The following is a 27,306-nucleotide window of genomic DNA, read 5'->3' on the forward strand; positions in this document are numbered from 1 at the left end:
CACAGCAATCTGATTAAAAAACGATTTTTATGATTTCTTCATACCAGAAGTGATGTAAATTCCACCACTAGTCATTATACTTCCCTGTGTCATTTATTATATTGACATCTAGTTAGTCCCTCAGTGTCATGTGGACTAGGTGAGCTCTCAGTCTTCTGAGAAGATGGGCACCCAGTTTCTAGTCCTTCATGATTGAGACTCAAACCCTGAAATGTGGGACCTACTCATGATCTGAGATCCTCTGTAGCAGAAAAAGAACATTGATAAAATGTTCATAAAACATTTCCTGCCATAAAAGCATCTGGCTACAGATCTATTTTGTTTATTCATATTGTATTTTTAAAATATTGGCCCTCAGGTATCCAGAATTATACTCCTTATGTTCCTTAGGTTCGTAACACATTCTAGCCCTGGCTCATTCATATACTGGCTCAAACATTCTCGACTCCCACAACAAATCAGATTTTTGTCTTCTCTTGAGAAGTTGAGACATCTTCCAATATGAGGTCTATTCCACTACATGGCAGCCATTGGTGACTACTTGGAGTGCAGTCCCTGCTCTGTTGTCTCCTGACCAAGAGGCTTTGTGTTAGTTGGTGTGTATCACTGGGCTTGAACTATTCTTCTAATGAAGTGGAGAGTGAGCTATTCTACTGTGTCCACTTCACTCATTTATGTTACCTGAACGTTACCTGCCTGGCAAGTGTCAGCACGTGAGTTTGAGAACCTCACTCTGTGGGGCAACTCTATTGGCGTCCTTAGTAACAGCTACTATTTACTGAGCCCGTATGACACACAAAGTCCTGAACTAACCATTTTTCATACATTATCTTTTCAATTTCTATAAAACCTTATGAGGTGAGTATGAGCTGTTATCTCTATTTTACAAGTATGGAAGCTGCAGCTCAAAGATCTAAGTAACGCCCACAATTATAAAACTTCTGACTGATGACACTGAGATTCAAACCTTAGCCTGTCTAGGTCCAAAGCTGGAACTTCTATCCTTTATATTACGCTGCTTCCCTAACCAATAGCCTGATAACAGTGGAATTACTGCCTCCATACAGGATTTACTCTTCATACTCAGTCCATGGGAGGCAAATACCAGGAATAGAGCTGAGCACTGCCCTGCCCTCGCCATGGCCCTTGGCGACATCCACCGTGTGCCAGTATCAGATCAAGCTATTTCTTTGTTGGCTCTGAAAGCTTCAGCTCTGCTGGAGAGGGAGGATGGGAGGTGCTAGGGTCACTGTGACTCGGGCCCATTAATCACTGACCCGGCTTTTGTGTCTGTCTGGGCTGTGCCAGCACTGTCCCAGGGCTGTGCCCAGGGAAGCTCCTATAAAGAGGCTCGAGCCCTAGCCTTGCAGCTCTCAGACCTTTGAGATGGGCAGGCTGTTGCTGTGGGTCGGTGAGTGTGGCAGGTCCCAGCCCCCACAATACCAGGCTTCCAACATTTGTCACCTCTCGAGTACCTGAGAAGCAGCAGGATTGGATTAGGTGGAGGTGGGATGGGACAGAGTGAAGGACCGGAGAGGCTCAGGCAGGAGTGATCTGAGCAGTGATCCTCAAATCCAGCTGCCCATTAAATATCTCTATTCCCAGTTCCACCTTGAACCAGTAAAGTCAGAATCTCTAGGGGAGGAGCCAGAACATCACTACTTGTTATACTTGTTGCCAGGGTGAGAACCACTGGCCTAGAGCTTTTGCTAGAACTTCTATGTTATCTTGTCCCAGTGATAACCATGTGTGTATCCATATGGTGTTTATTGGGGTGAATAGGAGCCTCGATAGATCTGGCTCTACTGGCTCCACTTAGAAAAGAGGAAACAAGTGAACAGAGCGTGTCTCCATTTGTGCGTCTGTGTCTGGCTCTGGGGCTCAGTTGGCTGGTGCACCGGTGAACAGGAGGGGGGCTGGGGCACGTCACTCTGGGTGTGCATGTGAATCTGAGTGTGACTCCATCCTGTGTTTCCTGCAGGGCTGCTTCTTGTGCTGAAACACCATGATGGTAAGGAAATTGCATCCTCCTCTCCAGAGCCAGGGAGAGCCCTCTTTGGCTGGGACGCGCTCTGTGTTGAGTACCTCCTGCAGCTCCTCCCTGCCCTGCTCCTGTGTCAGGGATCATTGATCTGCTGCAGTTCAGCAGAGGATTTTCAGTCATGTGTGCCCTGTGTCGCTCTGTGTGCCATGATCCAGAGTTGAGGATCCGTTCTGATCAGGATTCCAGAAGGCATTCTTTTCCCTCTGGGGTGTTGGCAGTAGGGGCAGAGGGGGGACCAGACCTCAGTGTAGCTTTGGGCTGTGTTTGTAAGGGGGATGTTATGGTGGCCTGGTCACCTGGGCTGTGTTCACAGCTGTCTGTGGAAGCAGAGCTCCAACTCCTCCCTTGGTTTGTGCTAGCTGACCTGTGTTCTCCCTTGCCAGGCGCAGCCCACAAACTGGTGTGTTATTTTGCCAGCTGGGCACAGAGTCGCCCTGGGCCTGCCTCCGTCTTGCCCCATGACCTGGACCCCTTTCTCTGCACCCACCTGATCTTTGCCTTTGCCACCATGGAAAACAATCAGATTGTTGCTATGACTTCCCAGAAAGGGAAAATTGTCTACCCAGAGTTCAACAAGCTCAAGGAGAGGTGTGTTCATACTGCATGTGGGGATCGTATTTTCAGATTTTACAGACAGAAGAAAATTAATCCTATTTCTCTTGTTACTCATCAACTTTCTTCTGATTCTTCTGGCCCTAACCTCCTCTCGAGGTCCCTCGGGAGCATCCCTGCCTGAGAACTCCCCATTGAATAACACTCTGAGCTCATTCTTGCCTCCTTGCCCTTGTGAGGTCTTTGTTGCCTCTGCCTGGCAACCCTCAACTTACCCTTCAAGCCAGTGGGGGGTGGAGTTCATGTACTAATGCTGTTAGAATGCTTCAAGGAGAGCCTGCATATCACAACTGCTAGTGTCTTTATCACCATTTGTCACCTGCATCCCCCAGGCAATGAGCCCCGCAAGGGAAGGAGCAGGGTCTCCAATATGTTTGTACACCAGTGGCTAGGTGAATGCTTTGCACACAATTGGTGCTCAGTAAGTGCTTGCTTAGATATTCCTGACGCCAGAACTCCTGGGTTCTCTCCCTGTCCGAGGGGAGGTCTGCCATTACGTTAGTGGTTATAGACTGGTCAAGGTAAAAATCCTTGTCATTAGAACACAAGCTCCCTGAGAGCAAGGAGCTTGTCTGTCTCGCTCTCTGTTCTATCTCAATCAAGCACCTAAAGCAGTCAGTGGCATGTAGTAATTGCTCAATAAATATTTGTCAACTAAGAAAACAGTGAAGAGAAATATTTTAGATTACTTCTCTCTTTTCCTCTACATGGGAGCCATCACAGGGATGTAGGGGAGTTTTGTGGACTCTGGACAGCTGGTGGGGGGAGTGGGTCCCAGGTTGTGATGATCCATGGCTTGATTACTAGACCCTCTTTTCCTTTCTTTTATTCCAGGTATTTTGCTCTGCTCTTCTCTCTTCCTCCCTCCACCTGCCTTCCCCTTTCACTTCTCTCCTCCCCCACACTTTCCGCTGTTCCCCAGGGACCCACTGGAATGGGGACCAGCTCATCTCCCTCTATCTCACATCATAGGAATAGGGAGCTGAGAACACTGCTGTCCATCGGTGGCTGGGACTTTGGCACATCCAAGTGAGACTCTGCAGCCCCTCCCTGCTGCTTGAATTCCCCAATCCCGGTCCCCATTGCTGGGAGGGGCTTCTAAGAAGGGTTGAGGGATTCCAAGGCCTGCCCTCCTTTCCTCCGGCCATACCTGTGTGCCCTCCACAGGGCACAAACCCAGGGGTTGTGTGGAGGTTGTGGTTCTGCAGGAACCGCAGACCTTGCCTCACTTCCTTCCTTGCCTCACCCGGGGTCTCCTGCAGGTTCACCACTATGCTGTCCACATTATCCAACCGGAAAAAGTTTATCAATTCAGTTATATTGTTACTGAGGACATATAATTTTGATGGTCTGGACCTCTTCTTCTTGTACCCTGGACTAAGAGGCAGCCCCATGAGTGATCGGCGGACTTTTCTCCTCTTAATCAAAGTAAGGCCAAGTTTCACAGTACCAGAACCCTGCAGTGATTCTGTTTTTTAAAATCATATCTGGGCTCATGGCATAAGAAAAGCAGAATGTTCTTTTACTGCCATCAAACTAGAAGTGTCAGGCAAAAGAGCAGGAGTCTTGTGGTATCTCTTTCTGTCACATCCAGGTCCTGCTCCAGCCCTGTGGCCCAAGTGACACCTCCTCTGCACAAGGTCCTGGCCTCCCCCAGGCAGGCAGTCTGCAACGTGTGCTCCTGACCTTGCCTGCCACCCCTCTACCCCTCCATTCAGTCAATTACCACATTGGCTCCAGACCATCTCTTCAGGAGCCTGGGGCAGGGCCCCTGTCTGACTCACCTCTGTGTCCTCAGAGCTCCGTAAATAAAGCTTTCCTGGATGATCCTTTCATTCCCTGACTGTTTGGTCTGTGTCTCAGCATCTACCTCTTTCTTGGCAGGAGCTCCTCTTTGCCTTCCAGAATGAGGTGAAGCTTGACACGCGCCCAAGGCTGCTGCTCTCTGCTGCTGTCTCTGGGGACCCATACATCATACAAATAGCTTATGATGTGCACCTTCTAGGAAAGTGAGTGGGTCTGCCTGATGGGACAGGATGTTGGAGGGGAGGGAGCAGATCACGCTCAGGACCACAGCACTGCCTAAGCATTGCCTGTGAGCTCTCCTTGTAAGGGTGCCAGGTGAGGAGTGTGGGTGGGGACAAGGGTTAGTTCCACATAGCCTAGGCTTTCTCTAGGAGATCAGAGGGAGGTGTAGAACCAGTCCTCACAGCCCCATCATCTCGGGTAGGGTGTTCCGCAAAGCCCTTTGCTGGGTCTCACGGGAAAGTGCACCACAGGCCTGGCCTCTGCTGCCCCAGGGGATAGCTGTAGACAAACATTGTGCAGCATGTGGCTGGCATCAGAGAAGCAGATGAGTAATCAGCCACTGCCACAAAAACAAAAATAGGAATGCCCAGGCCGGCCCAGCTATCCAAGCATGGGTCTCTGTGCAAAAGTTACAAAGAATAGCTCCTAACTCACTCTTTCTGGACATACCAGGTCTGGGCTAATTCCCTCAAACCTCAGAAATTGAGTATTTACAAATGAGGAGCCGAGGCTCCATGCAGAACAAAAGAGAAGATGGGGTGTTTCTGTGTGATTACACCAGGGAGCCCGGTTTCAGTGCGCAGGGGCACAGGGGAGATACCCCATGGGGCCTAGAGTTTGACAGCACTGGTCTTGATAGCCAGGCAAGATTGAGGGAGTCTGGCCGTCAGCCAGCTGGGTGACCTTAGGCAAGTTAGTGAGCCTGTCAGAGGCGCAATGTCTTCAGCTCTAAAATGGTACCAGATTAAAATTAAATGGTGGAATCCTTGTACACCTTTACGCCTGTGACCCGGGAAGTGCTTACTTACACTTTTTCATTCTGAAAGTGTTCTGGAAGACATGGTTTCATTGGTGCCTTGAATGGTGGAAGGACAGAAGCTCTTTGGCTGCTGTGGGGCAGCACTGCCTTCTTCACGACAATTTATGCAACCTCTGTTAGCACTTATGTCAGGCATAAATGTGTTTCTTGGTTTTTTTTTTTAAGATTTTTGTTTATTTATTCATGAGAGACACAGAGAGAAAGAGAGGCAGAGACACAGGCAGAGGGAGAAGCAGGCTCCATGCGGGGAGCCTGACATGCGTCTCGATCCTGGGACCCCAGGATCGTGCCCTCGGCCAAAGCCAGGTGGTAAACTGCTCAGCCACCCAGGGATACCATGAATCCCATGAATAAATTGTTTCTTTAAAAAAAAATTTTTTTTAAAGATTTTTATTTGAGAAAGAGAAAGCACAAGTTGGGATGGGGCAGAGGGAGGAAGGAGAAGCAGACTCCCCACTGAGGGCAAAGCCCATTACAGGGCTTGATCTTAGGACCCTGAGATCATGACCTGAGCTGAAGGCAGACGCTCAAACAATTGAGCCACCCATGTACCCCATGAATGTATTTTCTTGTCTGGCTCTTGCCTCCTTCCATGGAAGCTCTCAAGATGGCATGGGTCCTAATGCACGGTGATCCCTAACTAAGAGTTTGCTGTGGTGGCAGCAAAGTAGATGGCACAGAGGGGCAGGCAGGCTGGGCTGAAATGGGAGGGAAATTTGGGTGGGTAGTGCACCACTAGTTAGCCAGTTAGTCCTCTGGTGACCTGACTTGAAAATCTAGTTAGCCTAATCTGTGTATCTCCTCCTCCTGCCCTTGCAGACTCCTGGATTTTATCAATGTCTTGTCTTATGACTTTCATGGAAGCTGGGAAAAGTTCACAGGACACAACAGCCCCCTGTTCTCTCTGCCTGGAGACCCCAGCTCTTCGGTAAGGAAAGATCTCAAGGGGCCCAGACACTACCCTGAGCCCAGGCCAGTGGCCCTCAGCAACACGGCGGGGTTTGTGCTCTTCCTGCAGGCATATGCCATGAATTACTGGCGAAAGCTGGGGGCACCCCCAGAGAAGCTCCTCATGGGATTCCCCACCTATGGACGTACCTATCACCTCCTTAAAGCCTCTAAGAATGGGCTGCAGGCCAAAGCTGTGGGACCCGCATCTCCAGGAATGTACACCAAGCACCCTGGTTTCTTGGCTTATTATGAGGTGACAGAAATAGGGACCTCTGTCTATTAGAAGAGCAAGGACAACTGGGCAGAGGCAAGGATGAGGGCTCTGGAGACAGGACAAAGAAGAAGTTTACTAGAGCAAGAGAAATTCACTATCTGAGATGTTTGCTTTTTCTTCAGGGGAAATTATTTGAGTCTTTTGTAAGGGATGATGGGCTGGGTAGAGTCTAAGTGGAAGGGGACTCCTCAAAAGAATCTTAACTGTTATACAAGTCAGTCCTGATTTACTACTCTCTGGCCTAAATAAAAATAACTAATAGTTGAAATATATATAATTTCAAACATTTGCAAAAGTATAAGAATAGTATAAGCTCTTCTTCCTTTCCCCCACTACCACCCATCCCTCACCAGCTTCAGTCACTAGCCACTCCTAGACAATCTTGTTTCATCTTCACCCCCTGACTCCCCTCCCTCCTTCCCACTACTAGGTTATTTTGAAGCAATTCCAAGACATTCCCTACTACAGATTCTTTTTTCTTACCCTAATTCCATTCTCTTATTCTCCATCTCAATGAAGCTTGCTACTGAGTGGAGGAAAGAGACATGGATCCAAGGGGATATAAGAAGTGTAGGGGGTGTGGGAAGGTTTCATGGAGCAGGTAGCTTTAGAGTAGAGCTCCGGAACACAAGAATAATCCTGATGTGCAGGAGCAAGGGAAGGGAAGGGCCTTGCAGGCAGAGGACAACAGGTCCTGAGGCACACAGTGTATGTGGGTGCTGTAGGTAGGAGTAGAGGTACAGTGTCTCCCTAGTCTCTGCTCTGTGCTGGCTGGCTGGAGATGTTTTCCTGCTAATCCTGTGAGGCATGGTTAGGAGTGATGGTGTAGTTGAGATAATATTCTTGAAGGACATTACAGGCCAAAGAGATACTGATAGAACCTTTAAGGAACAAAGTAAAAAAAAGGAAAATGAAAAGAAGAGAAAAGAAAAGGCCTCAGACAGATTCTGCTACTGGCTTGAATGCTTCTACTTCTTTATGGTGTACAGTTTCCAGCACAAGGCCAGGCACCCAGTAGACACTCAGATGCTCAAGTGATTGTAACAATCCAGTTCTCCATACCTTTGAGAACTTTAAGTTTATTAGAGGTTTGCATGCTAATTGGATAATTACCAAGACTGGGACCTTCATGCTGATTTCTAATGAAGAAAGGAAAGGTTTGCTTATGGTAATTCTTTGGATAAGATACAGGTTTGGTTGAGGTCAGATAGGTTACTGTTAGTAGTGTGGTATCGGCATTATTTAGCAAAGCCTGGTTTGGTTTCTAAGGATGTCAGCCACTCCTTGGTTCTCTCTTTGTATTATGGACATTAGAGAAAGGAACTGTTCTAGTAGAAATTTGTTCAGGAAAAAGAGAAGGTCCTTTGTGAGTAACTTTCCTCTCCCTTTTTGGTCTGCCTCTTCTCACTCCCTGGTGAGGGATCCTTGGATTCTTTACCACCTGGAAAAGAGCCATGTGCCTGCTGGTGTTTCACTCTGTGGCACTTCTCAGAACTAACCTGGTGATCCTCCTGGCAGATTTGCTCCTTTCTCCAGAGAGCGACAAAGCGCTGGATTGATTTTCAGCAGGTCCCATACGCCTACAAGGGGAAGGTATGGGTTGGCTATGATGATGCCAACAGCTTCAGTTCCAAGGTAAGACCTTGGTTCTTTCTTGCTATAGCATATAATTTCCTTCTGGCTTCATGAAGCTTTTACCTGTACAGTCTGTGTGTGTGCATGTGTGTGTGTGTATGTGTGTGTGTGCATGTGGAGGATAAAAAGGTGAGGTTGACTAAATCAGGTGAATCTCAGGCATACCTGACCTACCTGGGGTCTCCTAATTCCATCAATCCAACTAACCCTCTCCTTTTGAAGAGAAGAAATCTCAGTGTTGAGGGTAGAAATTATTTCTCTCAGTTTACACAAATTTTTGGCAACAGTTTCTTCCTTTCTGTTTGGACCAGATAACTTTGTAACAGATAAATATCAATATGAGGTAGATCCTGCTAAGTGTTCCATGAATATCACTGATATGTTTTGGGGTAGAAAGTCAGGGAGGGCTTCCTGAGGCAGGTGAGCAGCAGGAGGAGGTAATGACATGTGGACAGGCTCAGTGTGGGTACTGAAAGCCCATTCAAAGTAGGTTCAAAGAAGAATTTGGATGAGGTAGAGAATTTCTGTCAAGTATAAGAGAAGGCAGTCAAATGCACACTGGTTTGTGGAGGGACTTGAATACTGGTGAAGGTGTTTGGTCCTCTTCGTGCAGGCATTTTAAGGCAAAATCAGGTTTCTGAGCAAGCATATGATCTGCAAGTTTGAAAACTTTAGAACCTAAGTGTGACCACCACGTCCTCTGGTGCAAGCAATGTCGAATGAAGTTGAGTGGGGCAGAGCTCTATAATGAATTAAACCAGAAATGACATACTTTCGTGATTTCTGAAACTTCCTCTGCTCTGGAATCACCTGAGACTTGATAAATGTAGGTCTGGGATCTGCCCCTGACTATTCAGCAGGTCTCAGAAAGAATCTGGAAATTGTTTTTAGTGTGTCCCCATATGGTCCTGCTGTAATCACTTTGGCATTTTAGAAGCTCTGAGGAGCACAAGGTGTGCAGGTAAGATAATGAGAGTCTGGACTAGGTGATTGGAAGAGGAGGTAGTTTTTGAATGAGAAATTTTCAGGACTTGGAAACTGCAAGAGTATCGGGCTTATTAGATATCATAGTCTCCCCTACTGTAGGTGATACAGATAATTTTCCCTGGATTTCTCAGTGTTCCTGCACTGTCTGGGCATTCTGAGCAAAGGAAGCAGACCAGCTCCAATAAAAATAGTAAGCAGCCTTTCCTCCTCCTCCAGAGCCTTTGCTGACTTTCAGAGATTGAACAGGTCCCCTTCCCGGGGAGGATTTGTCTACATTCCAGTGAAGCTCCTAATGTCTCCGGAGAGGATAAGGGTCTGATTTGCCAGCTGTTCTAGATAAGCTCAAGTCTCATGATTTTAGGATCCTTCTCCTGTACTGCAGACCTTGATGCACGTGTGAGTGACTGTCTGGCTTTCGCCATGTTGGATGACATGGGCAACTGGGCAACTGGAACATGGGGACTGAAGTCAAGGTGCCATTTTGACTGTTCTGTTGCTGTGAGTAATGGTCTATTCTCTGACCCAGAGACCGTGTGCACATGTGTGCATGTGTGTGTGCATATGTACACATAAAACCGGAAGGCTAACCTGTTAGTATATGCAGGATAAAAACAGGATCTTCACAGTTTCAGCTGATCTAATTGGGTCCCTCCTTCCTTTTATATCACATTTGGGGAAAATAAATCCCAGAAAGTAGCCAACTGATTTGGCTAAGTCTTGCAGCTATTTGGGTGCATCAATCGTGACAGAGAATATGAGCATAGTAGTAATAGGACCAGGACTTGAGTCTAAACCCTGCCATTTAGTTATATCTGAGGTTTTAAAAATCATGGACCAAAGCCTTTGTTTTCTTATCTGTGAAAATGATTTCTCTCTTCTTTGTAGTGTCACTGTGAGATAAGGTATGTGGAAGTGATTTTATTTTATTTTTTAAAGATTTTATTTACTTATTTATTCATGAAAGACACATGGAGAGAGGCAGAGACACAGGCAGAGGGAGAAACAGGCTCCCTGCATGACCCTGATGCGGGACTGGATTCCAGGACCCTAGGATCATGCCCTGAGCCAAAGGCAGATGCTCAACCACTGAGCCACCCAGATGCCCCTGTGGAAGTGATTTTATTTTATTTTTTATTTTATTTTTTATAAATTTATTTTTTATTGGTGTTCAATTTGCCAACATATAGAATAACACCCAGTACTCATCCCATCAAGTGCCCCCCTCAGTGCCCGTCACCCAGTCACCCCCACCCCCCACCCACCTCCCCTTCCACCACCCCTAGTTCGTTTCCCAGAGTTAGGAGTCTTTCATGTTCTGTCTCCCTTTCTGATATTTCCCACTCATTTTTTTCTCCTTTCCCCTTTATTCCCTTTCACTATTTTTTATATTCCCCAAATGAATGAGACCATATAATGTTTGTCCTTCTCCGATTGACTTATTTCACTCAGCATAATACCCTCCAGTTCCATCCACGTCGAAGCAAATGGTGGGTATTTGTCATTTCTAATGGCTGAGTAATATTCCATTGTATACATAAACCACATCTTCTTTCAAAAGAAGATGTGGTTTATGTGGAAGTGATTTTAAAGTAACATAGCAATATCTATGATTTAGAATGCTTATTGGGGTGATTATCATTGAGATCTTGGTGAGATAGTTTTTAATATTTATGAACATTTACTACATGCAAGGTATTTCTCCAAATGTTTTATATGTAGGGATTCTTAAAAAAAAACCATTTTTAAAGTTGTGGCAAAATATGCATAACAGAATTTGCTGTTTAACACATTTTTAGACATCCAGGTCAGTAGCACTAAGCGTGTTCATATTGTTGTATAACTATCACCACCTTCCATCTCTAGAACTGTCTTATCTTCCCAAACTGAAACCCCATCCCCCTCTCCTCCAGCCCCTGGTAATTACTGCTCTGCTTTCCATTGATAGGAATGTGACTACTCCAAGTACCTCCTATGAGTGGAAGCATACAGTATTTGTCCTTTTGTGACTGGCTTCTTTCACTCAGAGTAATATCTTTGAGATCCATCCATTCTGTAGCATGTCGCATGTAGGAATTCTCTGGACCCTAAAAATTTCGGAAATGTTATTATCTCCTTTTTACATATGAGGCAACTAGACACATAAGGTTTCAAGATCACTCAGCTAGTAAGTTGTAAGGCTAGATTCCAATACAGGCTGTCCTGCTCCTGTAGTGTTTCCTGAGGGTCCATCTTTGGTGTTTTGACATTGTCCCCAATCTGGGGATGCCCAGCATAGCAGGTTGACTGACTACTGCTTTTTCAGGCAATGTTCATAAAGGAAGAGCATTTTGGGGGAGCCATGGTATGGACATTGGACCTGGATGATGCCAAGGGCACTTTCTGTCGCACTGGGCCTTTCCCCCTGGTCCACAAGCTGCATAGTCTCCTGGTGCAGGCTGGTGAGTAGCTATGGCCTGGAACTGGGGTTGGAAGTTGTATAACTAGGGTCTGGCTGGGTACCTTCTGTTCAATCCACAAGCTTTAGTGAAGCAGCATGACATCAAGGTAAGAGAATAAGCTTTGATGTCAGGCCAGTCCATTTTCTTGGTTTAGAGGCATGCTCCATTTGACCCCTCTGAGGTTTGGTTTCCCTATCTGTAAAATGGGAATGATCCTTATACTCATGACATTATTACAAGAACTAAATGAGATAAGGAATGAAAACTACTGGCTCAGAGTTAGTGTTTGATATAGGTCAGTTTATTTCTCTGTTGCTTCCTCCTGCTTTCATGGGACAAGGGCCAGAAGAAGAAGTCAGATTTCTTTTGACATCTCTTTGATAGTAGACACTGCCCTGGTACTTAGGAGATGGAAACTGGCATGCTAGAGCTGAAACATCCTTTGAGATATTTATAACCATCATTTTATGGAAAAAGAAACTGGGACTCTAAAAGCTAACACTGCTAGTCAGGAGGGGAGAGGGGACTCCAACCCAGTTCTTTACAAAATGCTGTTGAGGTTGGCCTCCTTGCCCTCAGCATTGTTGCTGGTGCCTTCTATGATAGGGGACAATGGGGGTTTCTGTTATTAGGCCGTGGGGGCAGCAAGGTCTTGCTGAAGGTATAATCAGTAAGGTCTAAGTGAGGCTTTAAGCATTGCAAACTGGCAGGCTCCCTGGGGCCATTCACCAGCAATGTAGGAAATCTGCTGAGTGCTTATGGGTACCTGGGTTCACGTTAACACAATGAGGTGAGGGGGCAGGGCTTCTATGTGGTAGGATTTTATCTATGCCCACAAGTGGGTGTATTATGAAATCCTTCAATTCTGGATTTTGGGAGCAGGTACTTCAGCCCTGGAGTGGTTGTAGTCCTGCCAGTAATTCATAGGATGGGAAGGAAGCAGTAGGAGTCTCATCCTGTTCTGATTATTTTCTCTAGAGTTCAACTCTTTTCTCCAAAATTTTGTCTCTCAACTGCTATGGATTCTCCAAAAACTGGCCCTGAAAGGCCAACCATAACCAAAGTATTGATCACTGATACGAGGTTTTCATTCCTAGGAGGAAAGTCTACAGCTACTAATATGCATGGAAAGTCTCAAAATACTACTACTACAAGCCACAGAGGTGGAACTGTGAGCCCTACGAGCAAAACTGCATCCTTTGTAAGGCACACTGTGGCTCTGGAAGGGAAGACTGAGACTGTTGGAGAAATGACTGGAAGGGAGACTGTGACCCTTGGAGAAATGACTATGATTTCCATGCAATTATTGACCTCTGTAAAGAAGGATAAGCCCTTTGTAAAGAGGGCAGTAGCCCCAGAAATGATGACTATCCCCTCTGGAAAGATGAAAGTCACTCCTGATGGGCAGACCAAGATTCTTAGAGGAGAGAATTTGACTTCTGAGGTGAACACTGACCCCCTGTTGGGTTATGTTGATCTTTAGATGGAAGCCAAAAGCAAGAGGCCATCCTCCGGCCCTGTCATCTAGCCCCAGGACACATTCCTCCTGTTTTGACAACCCTGTGTTCCCATTAAAGGAAATGATTCCTCTGTCAACTCAATGACCCTTCCAACAAGTGCTCTCTAGAGAAAGAAAAACCCAGGAAACTCTGCTGTGGGTCAAGGAGCCTTAACCTTGTTAAAGGCAGAAGCTGGGGAAAACCCTTGTCTTTTCTTGTAGGTCCCCCAACAGGAGCTGCTTTTACTCAGACATGCATAAACCATTCATGAGTACGAGCAGGCCCCAAAGCTAGTGAGTTCATCTCTTTTCTGTTGAATAAACTGGAAACACAAAAATCTGTCTGAGTTCTCTGGAGTTCTTTTCTTGAAATGACCTGTGCAATGCAATTGTCAGCATCTGCTTTCAAGTTCATTTTCCCCTACTGCTTTTTTAGAAGGAGGAAGTTTGTGTCTAGCCCATGCTGATGTTTCCAGTGTGGATTATGTGCTTCCCTCTCTGCCTTGAAGAACTACTCCCCTCAGTGGTGGTCAGAGCCAGAATCTCTTCCAGGGCAGTTCCCACAATCCTCTTATTTCACTCCTGTGTAACATCTGCTCCCATGAATATGTCAGAACTACTCTTGCCAAGGTAACTGGTAGTGCCCATGCTGTTATTTGCAGTGGCCAAGTCTCAGTTCCAACCTTCCTTGAGGCAGCAGCAATATTGACACACTTGGTCACGCTGTCCTCCTTGACACACTTTCTTCACTGTGCTTCTTGGTTTTGTTTTTACCTGAATGGTCATTCTTTCATAGTGTTCTATACTGACGTCTCTTATTTCTGATCACTTAGGGTAGGGGAGCTCTAAGTCTCTTCTCGGGGTCTCTTTTCTTCTACATTTACATTCGTACTCTTGGTGTTGTCATCTAAGCACATCACTTAGCAGCTATAATATTGTCAAGAGAACAAAAGCACAAAAGAACATCTATAGCATGCTATCTTTCATGTAAGAAGGAAGAGGTTATAAGAAAGTACATGTCTGCTAATTCATGCACAGAGTAATACAGAAAGGATAAACATGGAAATAATGAGATTGGTACCTGTAGGAGTTGAGTGGAGATGGGATTGAAGGAATGGGAGACTGAGGAGAAGGTACAAGGGAAGGAGGGGGTTGACACTTACCTGAGTACTCATATTTGTGTAATTCTGACTTTTAGAACCATGAAAATGCCTCACGTGATCCACAAAAACAAATAAAATCAAACCAAAACTGAAATATAAGGAGTAACAAATGTATTTAACTGTATTGAAAATACAACAGGGACTTGTATTGTTGTCCCTGTTGCTGGCCCTGGGTGGCTCAGTGGTTGAGTGTCTGCCTTTGTCTCAGGTCATGATCCCAGATTCCCTGGTCTGAGTCCCACACTGGGTTCCCCACAGGGAGCCTGCTTCTCCCTCTGTCTGTGTTTCTGCCTCTCTCTCTGTGTCTTTCATAAATAAATAAATAAAGTCTTTTAAAATATATATATATATCGGCAGCCCCGGTGGCTCAGCGGTTTAGGGCCTCCTTCAGCCCAGGGAGTGATCCTGGAGACTGGGGATCAAGTCCCATGTCGGGCTCCCTGTATGGAGCCTGCTTCTCCCTCTGCCTGTGTCTCTGCCTCTCTCTCTCTCTCTCTGTGTGTCTCTCATGAATAAATAAAAAATAAAAATAAATAAAAAAAGAAAATACAACAACATAATCATATTGAAGGAATTAGGGATGCGAAGAACTAACCTTAGTAACTTTGGAAAATAGCACTTGCTTCTGTATTGAAAGGCTGAAGACAAAAGGAACTATGGAAAAATATAGTAGTCTTAGCAAATTTGCTGTTTACAGGTATGTAAATTAGCAATTCTGAAACTGCTCTATGTGTATTCCAGAATTAAACACATAAGGAAACATATGGTGGGTAAGAAGAGCCATGCTTTTCACAGTCCGAGAAACAGTTACAAATAGGATACAAGGAAAGGCTAGAATGAACCCTGTGGTGTTGCACTCAGAGGTATCAGTAGGGAATCATGATTTTAAAAATATATATGAATCAGTTGATATAGGAATATGTGTACCCATAAATATATTCCCTGCTTTTAACACTGGAAAGAGCTAGAGTAATGACATCCTAACAGACTCAGTACCTTGAAGAGAAGGTCCCTGAGCACCCCTTGACTAACTGAGGATGGAAGCCTATGTTTCCTGCTCCCCTCTTTCCTTTACTGGTAGATAATTCTGAGTGGAAGCTACTGTGCAGAAGACAGTGAGTGATATTTCAAGACCCAGGCTTCTACAAGACCTTAAATGCTAGTGGGAGAGAGAAGACAAATAGTCAAATCATGTATCTCTAAGAGAATCCAGTGACTGTGCTTCACAAACATCTCATCTCATGCTGAGGAAGCAGACTCAGAGAGCTTATGTACTAATAGTGTCTTGCTGCAAAGAAGACTTGGTAAGTACAGTAAGAGAGCCTGCAGTGTTAAGGGATTGACAAGAGGTCAGAAGCACAGATGGGTGATAGAAAAATCCCAGGAATGGCTGGCAGGTTTGACATGGGTGGACAAAGGGCCAGGACACAGGCTTAATGGGCATGACTAATGAGCAGGCACCAGTTGTCTCCAAATGGGAAAGTGAGCTGTGGACACGATGTTGGGAGCTTTTGTCACTTTCTCATTTGTTTTTTGAAGAGTCACATGAAAGCTTCCCAAACCCTGTTTTTGTTAAGTTAGGAATATTGCCAACAGAAGGCAGCAGGCACATACAGCAGCAGAGAGTGGGAGAAAAGCAATTAGAATCCCTTACTACAGAAAATTAAATTAAATTAAATATAAATTTCTGTCATTATCATTAAAGCTGATACTTTGGAGCACATTGAGGCAGAGTAAGTGTGAGTACCCCAGGCTTAGATACAGGTTGAGTTCAGGCAAACCAGACTTGAAGTCCCAGCTCTGCCTTTGATTAACTACGTGATCATAGGGAAGTTAAATAGGCTTCTAAGGTGTTTACAATGGTTAAATGAAATATGTGCCTGGTCCAAGGTCGAAAAGTGGGAATTGTAGTTATAAGCATATCTTCTGTAGATTTCCAGTTTCTCTCTAATAATTTATTTCTATAAAGAAGTATTAAATCATGTATATGAAATTAGAAACTCTCTGGATTTGTGTATAGCTCAAAGGTTTCAAGGTAGATTCATGTCAAAGTTCTAGTTGCTTCTCTCATGCCCACGACAACTTTACTTAGGGAATCATTTTGTAAACTGGCCTCTTTTACCATACACTCTAAAAGGCTCCAATCTACTGTGGAAGGAGCCTCGGTGTCCATCGAAAGATGAATGGATAAAGAAGATGTGGTTTATGTATACAATGGAATATTACTCAGCCATTAGAAATGACAAATACCCACCATTTGCTTCAACGTGGATGGAACTGGAGGGTATTATGCTGAGTGAAGTAAGTCAGTCGGAGAAGGACAAACATTATATGTTCTCATTCATTTGGGGAATATAAATAATAGTGAAAGGGAATAGAAGGGAAGGGAGAAGAAATGGGTAGGAAATATCAGAAAGGGAGACAGAACATAAAGACTGCTAACTCTGGGAAACGAACTAGGGGTGGTGGAAGGGGAGGAGGGAGGGAGGTGGGGGTGACTGGGTGACGGGCACTGACGGGGGCACTTGACGGGATGAGCACTGGGTGTTATTCTGTATGTTGGCAAATTGAACACCAATAAAAAATAAATTTATTATTAAAAAAAAGATAATGAAAAAATAAAAAAAAAGATAATGAAGTCAAAGCATAAATAAATAAATACATAAATAAATAAAAGGCTCCAATCTAGAAACTAGTACATAGGGTATATAGAAGACATTGAGTGTGTCATTTCTGGGATTAAAAAAAAAAATCAATGGATCCTTACTGCTTAAGGAATAAAGTCCATTTTACTTAGCATGGTGTATGAGGTCCACCTCACCATCCAGTCACGCCCATGTGAACACCTAGTGCTATGCTCCAGGAGGTTTATCCAGGTGCTCCAGGGTGTGCTCCACCAGTATGAGACATAATAATAAATAGTTTGATAGAATAGAAGTTAAAATCCTGTGGATACTGAATATATGCTGCTTTCATATAATTTTGAAGAATCAAGAGTTTTCCTTTTATTTTTACAGTTCTTTCTATTGTGGGGGAATCCTGAGTATAAAATAATTTTTCAAAGAAAATAATTTCCAGAGCTAATTGACATGAAGAGGACTGAGCAGACGCAGTGCCATTCCTATGGGTAGGTCTTGGCTTATAGGGGCCATGTTAGGAATTGCTCTTCTGGCCACACTGGTCACAGTGTTCTCTGACTTCCTGACACAAACTGCACTCTTGGGTGCCATTGCTCAGGCTTTGTTTCTGCTTCCAGTGGCTTTTCCACTTTCATCATATTCTCATCTACCATCCTGCAAGATCCTAACTCAAATGTGACCTCTTCCCTGAAGGCTTTTCCATCCTCCCAAGAGGTATCACTTCTTATCTGTGCTTGCTTCATGAATACTGTTCTTATCACTCTCAATCATTCAACACATTTCGATGCTGGAGCCATCAAACCACCTTGTAATTAAATTATGTGTCAGGGGATCCGTGGGTGGCGCAGCGGTTTGGCGCCTGCCTTTGGCCCAGGGCGCGATCCTGGAGACCCGGGATCGAATCCCACGTCGGGCTCCCGGTGCATGGAGCCTGCTTCTCCCTCTGCCTGTGTCTCTGCCCCTCTCTCTCTCTCTGTGTGTGACTATCATAAATAAATAAAAATTAAAAAAAAAAAAAAGAAAACTGCAGATCAGGTCATTGAAGGGATTGCTATAACGGGGAAGGTGAAGCTCACTCCTTTTGTTTGCCCTATTCTCCACAGAATTATCCTGAAGAAAGGCAAGTCCATCTACCAGGTGTTGGAAGAGCGGGGTGTTCTGGAGACATTCTGAGGAACCACCCAAAGGTTGACCTAGGTGCCAAGAATCTTTTCAATAATGATGCTGTTGCTTATGAGCCCTTCACCAACTACCTGAATGTAAGTGAAGGGGGAAGTGGTATCCATAACCTTTGGCTAATAACCACTCTTGGATATTTTTAGACCTCTCATTAGCTCTGATTTTGGGCTTTTCACTAAACATACGTCTCACTTCCCTATGGAAAGTATCTGGATAATGAGTTGGTACCACCTGACACTATAGTATTCCCTTTGCTTCCTTCTTTCCTCTAATTACTGGCTCACTCTCTAAAGCTCCATTTATATGGTTAAGAGATTCACAGTGACCATATTCAAGTCAGATGAGAGAGCCAAAGGAAGTCCCAGTAATGAGCTGCAGGGGAAAGAAGGAAAACCTGTGCAAAGCTGCCAGGCAAAATCTCCAGTGGCTCTAGGTGCTATATACCTTCCCTTTTAGAAACATACACTGGTACTCAGAGCAAGTATTTGAATGTTCTTGAGGCTGCAGTGTCTGCTCAGGGCATCTCATAATACTGGTGTCCTATAGATTGTCTTTAGTGACGTGTTACATGAATGTCAGATCTAGAAGCCCCCTAGGGATCTCCTACTTGGACTTCCCCTTTCTATAAATGGTAGAAGAAGAAGCAGATAAGTGACATGGCTGGCCTGAATTTACTTAGAACTGAACCTGTGTCTCAGTGAAGTTATCTTCTTGTTTTCCGTGTTACCTCTCATTCTAGGTTTCTTGGTGCCTTAGCTACTGTGTGACCAGAAGGAGGAAAATGGTGGGGAAATATCTAACACTGGAAGAGAAAGAGGTGTGTGTGTGTGTGTGTGTGTGTGTGTGTGTGATGTGGGGAGGATGGATGGACACTGGGAGTGGAGAAAAAAGTCATTGCTTCTCCAACTTTCCATGTTGTGGCATAAAATGGTAAATCCATGGAGGTATCAACTGATAAAAAGTATAAAAGGCTTTGGGAGAAAAGATTGTCTTGCCAGACTAATTCTCACCTAGTCAAAATCTTGCAATTAGGGACAAAAATGGGGAATATTGAGGGGATCTGGTTCCAGATGTGAAGGAGCACTTCTGGAAAGAGAAGAATATAATTTGGAGAAAATGTGGTTTCTAGTGAGTCAACTTGTTCCCCATCCTCGGGATGAGGTTTGGCTGCTTAATGAGAGTGACAAACTTTTCTTTGCAGTCCTACTGCTTTGGAGAGATCAGCATTGAGACACCACCACAAAATTTCCTGGTCCTCTTTGATACAGGCTCCTCTGACCTGTGGGTGCCCTCCATCTACTGCCAGAGCCAGGCCTGCTGTGAGTATTCCATTATCACCATGCACCTGTGGATAGGATCAGAGAGTGGGGTAGAGTCAGTATTGAACACAAACTCAGCTTCCAAGTCCAGAGTTCTTGGTGCATACCCATGATCTCATCCTCCTTAAATTCAGACCATCTGGAAACCTTGCCTTGGTCTACAATTCACAAGTTCTACAGTCCTGGAGAGAGACAGCAGAAATAGACTAAAGCTTCCATTCCTTTCTACACTGTTCCCTTTCCTCAGCTCTCTCCTATGGGACCCAATTCCTGGCACTTTTGTGTTGAGCAATCCCTTAGGAACTGGAAGGAATTGGGGTAGCATCTGTTTCCCAAGGGGACAGACTTTTCTGGGGCCACAGATTATCTTCAGCACAAAGGATCTGAGGCTGAGGCCCAATCCCAGGCTTGGTCTGATGGTCTTAGGCCATCAAGGATAGATGTCCTCCAAGTATTTTAAGCGTATTAACGTTCCATTCTAATCTTACACAGCCAATCACAACACGTTCAGCCCCAGCAGTTCCTCTACCTACAGAAACAATGGACAAACCTATACACTGTATTATGGAAGTGGTAGCCTGACTGTGCTCCTGGGATATGACAGTGTGACTGTAAGTGCTGTTCTCATCCTTCTGTAGGTCTGCTCTTTGGCTCCCCTTTTCTAGTGCTTTAATCTGTCAGATTACTAAATAGATACAAATTCCCAGAAGCTGATTGTTGGAAAGCTTAATTAGATGCCATCTAATTAAACCTTTCTCCCAAAACAAAAATTGTCACCTCTCCCCCACACAGTCCTGATTGCAGCAGGCTCTTTACATTGTGCTTCCCCATGACTTTGCTCCACATATTTAACCTGCCCTCTGTAGCCACAGGGAGCACATCTGCCTCCTCCTCCACATGATTTCACTCTAGGTATTTAAAGACCCTCCTTTTACTATTTTCTTTTCTTTACATCAATCACCCACAGTTCCTATGTCACCTGTGCAGGTGGATTGTTCAATATAAAACCAGCCACTGTCCTTTCACTGTCCATGGAAGTGGAAATTCTAACTCCAGAACACAGTGGCCTCTGCTTCCCCAACACCCACATGGTTGGGTGATACTGTTGTCCCTTCATCTTCTATACCCCACCTCATGAGTGAGCTAAGTATGAAAGAAGCCAACTTCCTCCCTTAGAAAAGTGTAGATTCTATCCCTGGGCACCTAAGTCTGGGAAGGATTTGACCACTTGAATTTTCTTTCTGCTTGTCCCAGGTTCAGAACATCATCATCAATAGCCAGGAATTTGGTCTGAGTGAGATTGAACCCAGCAACCCCTTCTACTATGCAAACTTTAATGGTATCCTGGGAATGGCCTACCCCAACTTGGCAGTGGGGGATAGCCCCACAGTCATGCAGAGCATGGTGCAGCAGGGCCAGCTCACCTAGCCCATCTTCAGCTTCTACTTCTCTTGGTGAGCATACTTGTCTTGGGTAGGTCTTAGCAAATGAGGTGCTATGGGGCCTTTCAACAAGTCAACATCAGACAGGACTGAGGTTTTAACATATCCTGACACAATGAGTATAACCTGCTATATGAATTACATGTATTTCTGAAAATGTGTAGTTATGGTTCTGCCAGAATTTTATTTTTTGCACTAGAGGAGTTTTTTAAAAAGATTGTATTTATGCATTTGACAGAGAGAGAGACAGAAAGAGGGTATGAGCAGGAAGAGGGACATAGGGAGAGGTAGAAGCAGAATCCCCACTGAGGAGAGAAGCCCAACAGGGGGCTTGATCCCTGGACCCTGAGATCATGACCTGAGCCAAAGCCAGACACCCAACTGACTGAGCCACCCAGGTGTCCCAGCACTAGAAGAATTTTTAATTCAGGCCAAAGACATAAGATAACTCTTTCCTTAAAATGAACTACAGTCCCTCAAGATTTAATTAGTAAATGTGGAGATTGTTGTATTTGATTCACAGAGCTGTAAAGCTTTTGAAGAAGCCACATGATTTCTTATTATTATAATAAATACAAAATATAATAAAAAGGACAACAATAAATGATATTTATAATATGTCTGGCTCTACAATGAGGTCTTGTAGTTATTACTTCACATGACATCTCAAAAATCTTGTTATTAGCCTCATTTTTCCACAGAGGAATGCAGGCTCAAACAGGTGGTCAAAATTGAGCAAGGTCTGGCAGGTATGAAGCCATGACTCAAATGCAAATATCTTGGGCACAAATCTAGCACTTTTCCTACTCTACTGGCTTTGAACTTTTATGGCAAACTGTATTTACTGATTCTTCCTCTTAATCACATGATACTCAGGGTACCTGAATCCAAATATCTCTCTTCAATGACCAGCAGGCCTAGGATAGGGAACAGAAGTGGTCTGAATCCCCTTAATACTGTCTAGTAACCAATCTGAGTATGACAGGAGCATCCCCTTCACTGCACACTAGAGATCTCTCTCTGTCAGGCTCCATTCCAGGTGCTCTTTGAGATATTTCTTCTTGTTCTCACTTTGTCCCCAGGAGGGTTTCCCTGGGATTCTTTGATAGTTTGTTTTCATAGGACTGGTTTCCAATTCCATCTTCTCTTTTATGGGAATAGTCTGCGTTTCCAGTTCTCTGATACTTTGGGTGTTCCTCTGAGGAACCTCTTCTCCCTTGTGCCTTGAGCCTGGTAGTCTGAAGAGCAGGTTAGAGGATGACCTCTGTGGTTCTTCTGCATCTGAAAGACAGAGGGACAGTAAAGTGAAGGGAGGAGCTGCCTGACTATGTGAGTTGTAGGAACTCATGCTCTTCTCCTTTTCTTCCCAGCCAACCAACCTATGGGTATGATGGGGAGCTCATCCTGGGAGGTGTGGACACCCAATTTTATTCTGGTGAGATCGTCTGGACTCCAGTCACTTGAGAAATGTACTGGCAGGTTGCCATTGATGAGTAAGTACAGAGGAAAATTCCTGTGGATTGTGGATACCCCAGGGTGTTCCTTCTGTGTGACAATATTTCCTGTTCTTGCACTGGCACAAACTTCTTAAAGAATCAGCAAACCCTCAGGCTCATTGTTCCAGGAGCTCAGTAGACTCTGGCATCTAGCTCTAGACTAAAGTTTTTGACTTTGTCATTGAGCCTTGTCATGCTAGTAGGTTGGTCATGCCTAGACTTTTGTGAACCCATGTCTTTGTTCCCTGAAACTTCATTATCTCAAGTAGCACAGCCTTTACCAAGTCCTTCATAAGTAAGAGTAAAAGTTGTCATTGATGTTTTCTATGTGCCAGATACTGTGCTAAATATTTTATATATATTATTGCATGTATATTCCACTGCAACACTGTAAGGTGATCAGTAGTATATATCATTGCACAGAAGAAGAAATCAAGGATCAGAGGTTAAGTAACTTATCCAAAGTCATATATTTCACAAATTTAAAAATTTAAGGCCAGGCATTTCTGATCCCATAGTTCAGGACCATGAATCAGTTACTTCTACACTTCAGGCCTTCAGTAAATCTCCATCACTGCCAATTAAAGATACACTTCTTTGGCTTAAAGAACACTTCTTTTTTTTTTTTAATTTTTATTTATTTATGATAGTCACAGAGAGAGAAAGGGAGAGAGGCAGAGACATAGGCAGAGGGAGAGGCAGGCTCCATGAACCAGGAGCCCGATGTGGGATTCGATCCCGGGTCTCCAGGATCGCGCCCTGGGCCAAAGGCAGGCGCCAAACCACTGCGCCACCCAGGGATCCCAAAGAACACTTCTTTACACTCAAGACCAGATATAACAGCTGGGCACTTCCTATGGGTACAGCCTTCCCACCACTTCCTGATGTGCAGCACAGACTTCACCATGTTCTTGCACCTCGCCATGACTTTCTTGCTACTTCTCTTTTGACTATATCACCTGAAGTGCCCCCCTCATGTCCTGTGTGCACCCTTCTGAGTGAAGATAAAGTCCTATCTCCTTCAAAAAGGTCTCTTAAGGGCCCAGTCTCTCTTTCAGTCCCATAATATTAGTGGCGTGTGTCCCAATTTGTACCTCCTCATCTCTGGGTAGACACAGGGGCACCAGCCCAATGTGCACAAATAGAGGACAATGGGCACCAGCCCAATGTGCACAAATAGACATTGCAGTTCGATGTCTAGCAAGGAGTTTTCTGTGCCTGGAATAGAGGGGTCTTGGCACTGGGACTGATTGCACTTACCCTTTAAGCATTTCTTCTCTGAAAAATCCTTTTCTGACCAACACCTCTCACCCCCATGGTATATCAAGTCCCCTCTTCTCTGGCCTCTTGAATTTTTTCCTGGCACTCACCAGGGCTACAATTAAATACCATTTGTGAGTTTCTGTTAAGTTTGTGGTGCCTATCTTGTTCACCATTATATCCAAGTGCCTTGATTCACCAACAGTGCCCAAAATATAAATGGAGTGAAGAGGAAGGGTAGAGCTGCAGAAAAAGCTGAATGAGGAATTAAGGACTGAATCACATAGGACTAGATTATGGAGATTACCAGCTGCTGTCTTATGGTGTTATGCCTTTCTCCCTCTCTTTCTTCCAAATCTAATGACATAAGACAACACTATACATGTTGTCTCATGTCATTAGAGTGTAGTCTTTAAACACAGTGAATACAATTCACTCCTCTTTATACCACCATAATTCTTGTAAGAGTGCCTTGTACATAGTAGGTGGCCAATGTGTATTTATGAAGTGATTACCAGTGCTAGTTACATTTGGCACTATGTGCTGGGCCTCATATAGGCAGAGTAAAGAGGATAAGACACAGTCCCTACCTCCCCAGAGCTTTTAGTCAGAGCTGGAGTGGTTACCAGAGCAAAACTGAGAATATTACTCCAGTAGTCACAAAGACACAGAATTATTACATGCATTGCAGTGTCAAGATATAGCCTGGCTTTTTGGAAGTGGCATATTTTCAGAGCTGCAGGGTTGGGAGATTAGGGATGAAGGGATGTGAGACTTATTTATGGCAGAAGTGCCTGACTCTTCAAAAAAAAAAAAAAGATTGATTGATTTGGAAGAAAGAGAGGGGGAGAGAGAGAGAGAGAGAGAGAGAGAGAGAGCAGGGGCGAGGGGCAGAGGGAGAAGGAGAATCCCATGCAGACTCTACACTGAGCATGGAGCCTGACACAGGACTCCATTTCCTGACCCTGAGATCATGACTCAAGCTAAAATCAAGTCAGTCTCTTAATTGACTGTGCAACCCAGTTATCCCTAGAAATGCCTGACTCTTTTTGTGTTGGTGTTCCCCTCAGGTTTCTCTTTGGTAACCAGGCCACTGGCTTGTGCTCCCAGGGCTGCCAAGGCATCATGGATACGGGAACCTTCCCACTGACTATTCCCCGGCAGTATTTGGACTCCTTTGTGAAGACAACAGGAGCCCAGCAAGATCAAAGTGGCATTGTGAGTAACCAGAAGCCAAGATTCCTCGCACAGGCAGCCTCAGCACAGGAGCCTGAGTGCAATGAGTTCATGAGAGACAGGAGGAAGAAATGGTAGAGAACTGAGCCCCTGGTCAGATAGAACAGGTGAGGACACATCATGGCCTTTAATCATAAACCCTCAATGCAAGAATGGGTATGGGGAGGGAATAATACCAACTCTATACTGTGAATATGGGCTGAATGGTTGTCAGGAGGGGTGGCTATTCCTGGGCAGGCCTCAGGAACACATCTAACCTTGATGTGGCCACTGTCATTTGACTATATGTAACAGAGCCAGGCATATTCCATTTGTCCATTCCACTTGGGTTTCTTTCTTGTCTAGGAGTACTCCTTTGGCTTTTACTCTGAGCAACCTCCTGTGCCTACTCCAGTCCCCCTTATACACACTTCTGTAGTTTGCCCTTCCTGCATACAAGAGTCTAGTTTAGTCATACTAAATCTTGGTTCTTCACGGTGTGTGTGTGTGTGTGTGTGTGTGTGTGTGTGTAGTACATTGACAGATGCACACAAGCATGGGTGAGAATTTGCAAAAGAACACTTCTACAAGATGTGCCCATGCTTCTCTGTAAGTGTTACATTCTGGCAGTAGAAATGTGTGTTCTGAAATGAGCCTAACTCATTATGGCCATATAAATACAACCAAAATCTCAGAGCTGAGATGTGTCCAAGGAGGCTCAGGAAAGCATAAACATCTGGTCAGTGTTTGTGCCTGTGAATTGGGTTTTGCCTTCCATGCTCTCAACCAACCTCTGCTGGAAGGTCAGGAAAATAGTCTCACTGGGAAAGGGGAACTTAGGCCCCTTGTCTGGGCCCTCAGTCCCCTGGCACTCTACAGTTCTGCTTTTCTTCTCCTTCAGTTTGTGGTCAACTGCAACTCCATACAGAGCATGCCCACCATCACCTTTGTCATCAGCGGGTCACCTTTACCTCTGCCTCCATCTATCTATATGTTCTCAACGTATGTATGCACTCCAGGCTCCATGGATATGGGATTGGATGGCTCAAAGTGCTGTTCTGTGTCCCAGTTCACATCTGGGCACCTATAGGAAGTCACCAGTGGCAGGGCTGAAGGTGAACAAGAAGCCAGAGACCCTATAGGTGTCATGGAATATAGGGTGGGAAGTTCCTGTGGGGAAAGGCCTTTCCATTCACCTGGTTATATCCTCATGTCCTTTGTCTTTTCAGAACAATGGCTACTGCACACTTGGGATTGAAGTCACTAACCTGCCCTCCCCAATGGGCAGCCCCTGTGGATTCTGGGACATGTCTTCCTCAGGGAATATTACGGTCTATGATATGGCTGTCAGCAGGATAGGTTTTGCTCTCTCTTCCTAGACTAGCAAAAGGTAGCTGTTTCTACCCTCCCAGCAGGACTCTGGGATTGCCCTACCGTTTCTCTGGACAGACAGCAGCATTTTAGACTAGTCTGACCCTTCTGTGCACTAGTCTTACTTCCTGCAACTAATAAACTAAGAATTTCCAAACGTCCTTGCTGTTCCTTTCAAATATCTTCTTTGTGTTCTGCTTATAGTAGTTTCTTCTAAATTGAGTGAGGACCCACAGCACAGACATTAAGGGCATAGTAGTATCTCCATGAGGTATCTGGTGGACTGGTGGACCAGTCCTCCCAAAACTCTCCCAACATATTTTTTTCTCTATTCTTGAATGTTAGAAGAGAAAAAGAAACCTTAAAGACATTTCAAACTGGTGTCTGAGGCCAAATCTGATCAGACAACACAGTGTTTTTTTTTGGGGGGGGGGGGTTGTTTTGTTTTTGTAGGTTAGCAAAACAACTTTAATATATGTTGACATTATATAATATTTTCACAGACTCCTACTCACTACTGGTGCTCTCAGGCTGCTCACACATTGAACTTTACCTGCTGGGTATGAAAGCTTTTGGGTTGAGAACCCGAATCTCATTTTACAGTATAAGAAAGAGAGGCATGGACAGGTAATCATAGATTTAGTGTTAAAATCAGATCCAGATCAATGCATCAAATATTTTTTATTCTGTTGCTATATGTTAGTCTGCTCTGCACAAGCCATGGGGGCATGCAATTACAAATGAGGCATGGTGTTGGCTCACTAGGAATTTTCTAGCAAGTGCAGTGCACTGCTTTTGAGCATGTTTTCTGTCTGAAGTAAGTGAACTTGCATTCCAAGTAGGTTATGAGCAATCATCTGCAGTGGGTTATTCTAATGCAGTAATGCTGCCTTTAGGGAGTTAAAAACTGGTATTGCTCTGGGGTTCAAAATTGT

At 44.7% G+C, this 27,306-nt stretch overlaps 1 protein-coding gene and 1 pseudogene across 5 annotated transcripts in view; both read left to right on the forward strand.

Moving 5' to 3' along the window:
* Window positions 1-15,668, forward strand: part of OVGP1 (oviductal glycoprotein 1) — a 30,236-nt gene extending 14,568 nt beyond the window's left edge. The window contains exons 7-17 of one of the 5 annotated variants that reach the window (XR_003139429.3): window positions 1,982-2,011; window positions 2,428-2,632; window positions 3,629-3,685; window positions 3,919-4,084; window positions 4,541-4,665; window positions 6,324-6,432; window positions 6,523-6,708; window positions 8,248-8,364; window positions 10,237-10,253; window positions 11,654-11,789; window positions 12,887-12,900. Coding sequence is in view for 2 of the 5 variants with exons in the window: in XM_025452881.3 (XP_025308666.1) it covers window positions 1,982-2,011; window positions 2,428-2,632; window positions 3,629-3,685; window positions 3,919-4,084; window positions 4,541-4,665; window positions 6,324-6,432; window positions 6,523-6,708; window positions 8,248-8,364; window positions 11,654-11,789; window positions 12,887-13,272 (1,517 nt within the window). In the remaining 3 variants the exon portion in view is untranslated. Of the gene's footprint in view, window positions 1-1,981; window positions 2,012-2,427; window positions 2,633-3,628; window positions 3,686-3,918; window positions 4,085-4,540; window positions 4,666-6,323; window positions 6,433-6,522; window positions 6,709-8,247; window positions 8,365-9,567; window positions 9,850-10,236; window positions 10,254-11,653; window positions 11,790-12,886; window positions 13,628-15,531 lie in introns of those variants that run through there. The other 4 variants (XR_004806193.2, XR_003139430.3, XM_025452881.3 and 1 more) reach the window with 4 other exon arrangements.
* LOC112663887 (pepsin B-like) lies at window positions 15,615-26,532 on the forward strand (annotated as a pseudogene).
* Window positions 26,533-27,306: the final 774 nt, after the last annotated feature.

Source organism: Canis lupus, chromosome 17 (genome assembly GCF_003254725.2).
Source record: "Canis lupus dingo isolate Sandy chromosome 17, ASM325472v2, whole genome shotgun sequence".
Lineage (NCBI taxonomy): Eukaryota > Metazoa > Chordata > Mammalia > Carnivora > Canidae > Canis > Canis lupus.